The following is a 6,348-nucleotide window of genomic DNA, read 5'->3' as shown; positions in this document are numbered from 1 at the left end:
TCCTGCAGGTGCAGGTGTCACTGTCAGCTCCTGTCCACCCAGTAGCTGGATGCTTCTGCTAACAGGATCAGCAGCAAAGCAATTAGCACTGCGGTCAAAGGGGCCCGGAGCAGTGCTTCGGGGCAGCAGTCACAGCATCCTTTGGGCTTTCAAAGCCCTCCAAGCGGAAAGGGACTCAGCGTGGCGCTGGGGCAGCCCTGCGCACACCCAGTCCCCCACCATCCATGTGAGCCCCGCGTGGGGACTGGTGCCTGGGTCTGTCACTTCTGTGGACCAGAGGGCTMCTGCCTTCCCAGGGTGCAGGGAGAGCCTGGGGCATGGGGCTGGTTGGAGATGCTGATAGCGGAGGGGAGCCCAGTGCTCCTGTGTCTTGGGATTTTGCCTGGAGACACCACCACCACCAGCATCACCACCCCCCCGGGCTGTCCTGCACGACCATGGGAGAGGAGGGAGCCTGGCTGAGCACAGGGGCTGTGCCAGCCCCGGGAGCACAGCCCGGACCCACGTGGACCCCTTCCCAGGTGCTTGTGTTGTCTCTCGCACCCTTCTGCTGCTCTCGCTCCTGGCCCCCTTTGCTCCCCCTCCTTTAGGCCCACCGGAGAGGCAATACTCCCTCCACACCTTCTGCAGCTGCAACGCTGCAGATTTCTCGCTGTAACCCCTCGCCCCTGTCCTGCTGTCCAGAGGGCCCAGGCTGCCCACCCAGCCTTTCACCCCATCTCCCAGCTCAGCCTCACTCCCACCCTCAGCCCGGAGCGTTAGCAGGAGGCACGAGCGTGGCACGGCCCCCGGGCTGTCTTGGCATGGGGTGCCTCTGCCACATCCCGCGGAGCCTCCAGCTCAGCCCGAGGCCCCCGGACGGGGCCAAGAGCACACATTCGCCAGGCTGACCCACAGACCCCAGCCGAGGTCAGGCTCGAGCAGACCTGGTTAGGTTGCCCTGGTTGTCCGTGATGAGTTTCCAAGTACTCTGCCCCCAGCACATGTGATTTTTAACCAGACAGCTTCCAGGGAGTGCTGGGGGGAATGTAATCCCATCTAATGGGAGAGAAGCCCAGTATCAGGGGTTCAGGGCTAGCCTCTGTCCACACAGGAGGTCTGGGCGTTGCTGCAGACACACGTAGCAGGAAAGCAGAGCTGGCCCCATCCCAGCGAGCTGCCAGACCGCTCCGGGTTTGGGGAAGGATGCTCCTTGCTCCCTCTCCCTATCCTCAGCTGCAAGACAAGGCCGCGAGCAGCCGCAGGCTGGAGATGCGTGTGTCTGCCGGCCCCGGCTCGAGGTGTGCGTGTCCTGGCACCAGCGGAGGAGGACAAATGCAAACACTGAGGCCAGTGGGGTGGGAGGAGATTATCTGGGGCCCAGCAGTGGAAAAACTCCCTTGGTGTGTGACTAAGGCACGATAGCGCCAGGTGTGGGTCCAGGTAAGGCGAGCGAGCCGGCCAGTTATCACTTCCCCGTGGATTCAGGTGCCTGAAGCCAAATGTTTCCTAAGGGTGCGGTGACGGCCACAGCCCCGTTATCATGGCACCTGACCCACCCCACGGACAAGCAGTGGGGACCGGGGGAGAAGGCAGCTGGAGCTGCCCTGGGAGCAGGGCCGGGCCGGGAGGGGTCAGACACCCCGTGCACCGCCGCAGCCCCGGGGCCCCCGCGGCTGCAGACTGCCCTCTCCCCACTGCCGCACGTCCTCGGGCCGGGTCTGGGGGACCTGCCGGCTGCAGGACGGGGGATGCACCCTGGAGCAGGGGGATGCGCCCGGGAGCAGGGTGTGCGTGGGCACCGCGGTGGGGGCACCGTGGGGTGGCTCTGCCACCTGCCCTTCCTCTGCACCAGCCCCATGTGCAACCCAGCGTGCTGGGACCCGCTTCAGGCGCTCCAGCCAGATACCCAGGAAGAGTCAGGAGGATTAAATGGGATTAGGCACCAGCCTGGCATCTCTGGGGAAACCCTCTCTCCCCTCTGGGGTGGCCAGCGAGCAGGACATGTTGTTAATGCCGTACGTCCTGCCGGGAGCCCCACCAGGTTCACTGCAACATTTGGGTCCTCGTGTGTCCCAGCCAGGCCAGGGCAAAGCACTTTGCAGCCGAGCCCAGGCGTGCGGACCGTCGGCAGGGAGGGCACCTCAGCCCTGCCTTGCGAGGCCCCTCCAGCACGGGGTGTTTCTGCAGCACCACCAAGTGCATTTTGTTGCTGCCCCTGTCGCTTTCTGTGCCAGGATTTGCACAGTTGGTGCATGTTGATCCAGGCAACTGGAAGAGGGTGTTTTTAATTAACAGCAAATTAAATGTAATTGCCTTTTCCACTACAGCCACTCCTTGCTCAGGTGAGGTTCCCAGCCATGCTGCTCCCTGCAAGTACTGTATCCTATCGGGTGCCCAAGGAGCAACTTGCCCCAGGGCTCGGGGGAGCTGGCAGCAGGACAGCAAAGCTCGAGCCATCACCACCAGTGGCTCTGCCCTGGAGAAGGAGCCAAAGCACCTTCCCGGCTGCCCCTCATCTCCGTGCGAGGCAGTGGCGGCAAGGCAGCGCGCACGCAGCCATGCCTCGCTCCCGCCCGCCCCGGCCCAGCGATGACGAAAGGCAAAGAAGAACTGGTTTGCACTCTGATCTCACAAGCAAACCTCAAAACAGCCGCGGACCGTCACTGCAGCTCCCAGGATGCTTCGGGAGGACGGGACAGCAGAGCCAGCCTTTCCAGTGGGACAGGATGGTTGGAGAAATTCATCGTTCCCCTGGAAATAAAAATAATAATCATAATAAAAACACAAAGCCAGAGATTACTTATACACACACAAACATGCAGGCACGCACTCTCTCCCCATCTGGCTTTGCCAGCCTGACTCATCGCTAATTCAAACAGCCCACACCTTTCCCTCTCCCTCCGTGTGACATTTTGAAGAAGTCTTTGGAGCAGAGGCAGCAGCTCTGGAGCTGTGCTCCAGCCACCCAGGCAGTGCTGGACCCTCATCTTTGGGTCCCAGGAGCAAGATACTCCAATTACCCCATCGTGGGTCACTTGTGCTCCCAGCAGTGTCACCTCACRCAAACACACCACAAAAACTGGGGCAAGCAGAAGGTGGAGGCAGCTGTAGAAAGGACAAGTGATTACACCTGGCAGATCTGTGACACTTGTAGATACAGTCCCACAGCCAGGACTCAAAGCCCCAGGCCRGCTGCTGCCCAGCCTGAAGCAGGGGCAAGGACACATGGGGTGGGYAGACCCCAAAGGTCTGGATACTGGCCCAGAGACAGCCAGCCAGTCCCCAAAGCACCARCCACCCATCGCAGGGGGACATCAGCCCTGCTCTGCCCTTCTTTTCTTCCAGCTGGACTCGGGGCAGCCAAAAGCTCCAAAGGAGCAGGATCAGCAAAGCCCCATCCCGGGCCRCAGCTCCCAGCCCGTGTTTGCAGCACGGCTACATCTAATTTCCACTTGCAGGACAAGGAGGCCCCGGGGCATCCCCCGGCCCTGGCCCTCTGCCTGGGGTGATCCTGCAGCCCAGGGCACTGCACAGCCCATGCCGTGCTCTCCCTGCGCGCTGTCAGGCCCAGGCAAGCCCCAGCCTTGAGAGCCGTGCGTGCATCACGGGTAATCAGCCGTGGGAGGGCAGGAGGGATGGAGCCAGACCTGCTTGCTGAGCTCGGGACCTGCGGCAGCCTCCTGCTGACTCACCACCTACTAACCCAGGGGAGATCTCCACACCTGAACCCCAACAGCAAGCAGGGACAGCAGGCACCAGGGACAGGCACSCACCAAGGACCTTCTGGCTGCGACAGCAAGGCTGGCACAGCAGAGCTCCCGCTGCAGGTGGGGGACAGCGGGCCAGGGCCACACGGGACAGCGGGGCTCCCAGGAGTTTCGGCTGCCGTTCCCCTCGGCAGTGACTCACCGTAGAGCCGGTCATGCCATCCCTGTGCCGCAATTGCCCCATTTGCAGATTAGGGAAACTGAGGCACAGGGAAATGGGGTGACTCAAGAGCTGTTGCACAGGAGATGCCGCTCAGATGCCGAGGCTTGGGCGTTCCCCATCGATCCTCCGCAGCTAACTTAAGCAGAAATGAACATCGATGTAAATATTTACTGACAAGCAAGCCCAGCCTCACCCACTCCTCTTAGAAGAAAGCTTTAAAGTAAACTCTCCTGGCTCTTTCATGTTGACATCTTGTTTATTTATTATACAGCAGATCACAATATTTCAACAGTTTGCATATAAAGAAAAGTAACATTTCAGAGTGCGAGAGACCTAACGTGCCCAAGCAGAGAAATGTTAATTAACAATATACACAGACRGGAACAGTGCACTTCCCAAAGCCGAGACTCATCTGTGTTCTCAGCTGGAAGAAAAAAAATATATTAAAAAACAGAAACATTATATATTACTGCTTTGTTTAATTTACAACTTGCTTTGCAGAAGCTGCACATAAAAAGACTCATTCTTTTGAGTTCTCTTTTTCCTCTAAGAAAGTTTCAAGTATAGCAGAGACCTGGGCATTTATAGCTGGACTCACTGTCCTTAACATACCAAWTTTTTTAAAAAAAAAACAGCATGGGGAAGGCAGCTGCAGCAGTACCTGGTGTCATCCTGAGGGGAAGAACAAAACAAATTAAAGCGGACAATTAGACGAGAGCCAGGAGAGCCATTTTAGGCTCCCAAATGGAGAGCTGCGGGAACGGCCAGGATCATACTCCCCGGCTGGGTCCCAAGCTGGCAACAGGAGTGCCATCTCTCCCTGTGCAAGGTGACACTTTGCTGCCAATCCCTGCAAACCTTATACCCACGAGCCACAGTCAGGTCCACCCTCACCCCGTCCGGTCTGTGCTTTTGGGTCAGGAGAGGTTTGTTCTGATGGCCACAACCAAAACGACCAGCAACCCGCTTCCAAGAGCTGTGCCTCACACACCAAGCAGACCTGGGTATCTGGCAGAAACCTGGCCAGAGTCAGTTGCCACAGCTCCTGAAGCCACGAGGTGCTGGGATCAGGGGGAGAAGGTTAAACTGATGCCAAATATAAGGTACAAGCTTTGGGGACAGGTTCCCTGCTGCACCAGCCCCATTGCCCTGTCCCAGGTGCTCAGTGCGTGGTTTGGAGCAGATTCTCCAGGCAGGAGCAGAGTGATGGTGCCTGGGCCAGGGGCTGGAGACACTTCTTGAGGCTCTGCTCCACCATCTGCACCCCAAAGCAGCCCTTCCCCACCACTTTGCTGGGCCCAGCTCTCACAGGAGGGGCAGAAGGAGAAAACTAGTGACAAACTACAAGCGGAGAGGGCTGGGCGGCCGGGCTGCTCGCCAGGGCTGTCCCCAGTCCAACGCTATTTACACCACGAGCTGCTCCAGGGACTCGCTCGGCTGAGGGGAGGCAGAGTCCGGCCACGGCCCGCCGCTCACATGTGCCGCTTCATGTGGAGGGCGAGGTGGTCGGAGCGGGAGAAGGCCCGCTCGCAGAGGTGGCACTGGAAGGGCCGGTGCCCTGTGTGCTTGCGGTAGTGACGGGTCAGCTCGTCGGAGCGGGCGAACTTCCAGCCGCAGCCTTCCCAGGTGCAGTGGTAGGGCTTCTCACCTGCAGACAGCGAGGCGTCAGCAGGCTCGGGGCTCCCCACCCTCATATGCTTTCACCCATGTGCACCCCGCCCCATCCAGCCCCACTGTGCATCCTTTCCCAGGGGAGCTCTGCCCACCCTTCTGACACCATACCAAGGGGCACCCTCATGTACAGCACATCATCTGAGCACCTTTGCTTCACCCACCTTTCCCYGTGCCCCTATGTGTTTGCCCTTCCCCATGTGCTGCACCTCTTCTCAGCTCAGCCCCACCATGAGGCCCTGTCCTCTCCGTACACCCCCGCCCCACTGCAGGGCCTCCCTGTGGGTGCTCCCTTTCCTGGCCTCAGCCTGCTGTGGGGCCTCACCATGTGCTCCATTCAACCCAGCGCTGCTGCGGGATGTCACTGCGTGCACCCAGTCTGCCTGCACCCTGCGGTGGCCCCCCAGGCCCACCTGTAGGGCTTCTCCATGTGTCCCCAGGTCCTGCAGCCCTGCTGGGTGCCTCTGGCTAACTATTGGGCCCCACCACAGAGGCTCTTCGTATACCTCAGGCACCTCTTCACGTGCCCTTGCCCGGCCCCACTATAAGCCCCCCCCCCCCCCCCCCCCGCGAGGGTCTCTCCGGGCAGCTTTGCCTGTGCACCAACACCGTGTGTCCCTATCCAGCCCCGCCGTGCACCCGGGGCCGGYTGGAGAAGGAGTGTCTCCGAGCACCTCGACCCCCTTTCGGGCACCCTCCATGCACCCCCAGCGCCAGCCGAGGAGCTCTCCTCCGTGCGCTCCCGCCGGGCCCCACCGCGGCGAC

At 60.4% G+C, this 6,348-nt stretch overlaps 1 protein-coding gene across 2 annotated transcripts in view; it reads right to left on the bottom strand.

Moving 5' to 3' along the window:
- Positions 1-2,248: 2,248 nt before the first annotated feature.
- The window catches only part of KLF17 (KLF transcription factor 17), a 5,741-nt gene continuing 1,641 nt past the window's right edge, over positions 2,249-6,348 (bottom strand). Inside the window, exons 3-4 of one of the 2 annotated variants that reach the window (XM_085298232.1) lie at positions 5,389-5,560; positions 2,249-2,733 (exon numbers count right to left, since the gene is read on the bottom strand). In XM_085298232.1, the coding sequence (XP_085154358.1) occupies positions 2,643-2,733; positions 5,389-5,560 (263 nt within the window). In that variant the 3' untranslated portion in view covers positions 2,249-2,642. Of the gene's footprint in view, positions 2,734-4,149; positions 5,561-6,348 lie in introns of those variants that run through there. The other variant, XM_085298231.1, reaches the window with a different exon arrangement.

Source organism: Rhea americana, unplaced genomic scaffold, assembly GCF_003343005.1.
Source record: "Rhea americana isolate MKP2758 unplaced genomic scaffold, rheAme1 scaffold_136, whole genome shotgun sequence".
Lineage (NCBI taxonomy): Eukaryota > Metazoa > Chordata > Aves > Rheiformes > Rheidae > Rhea > Rhea americana.
Note: the sequence above shows the minus strand (reverse complement) of the source record. Positions and strands in the feature narration are given on the sequence as shown.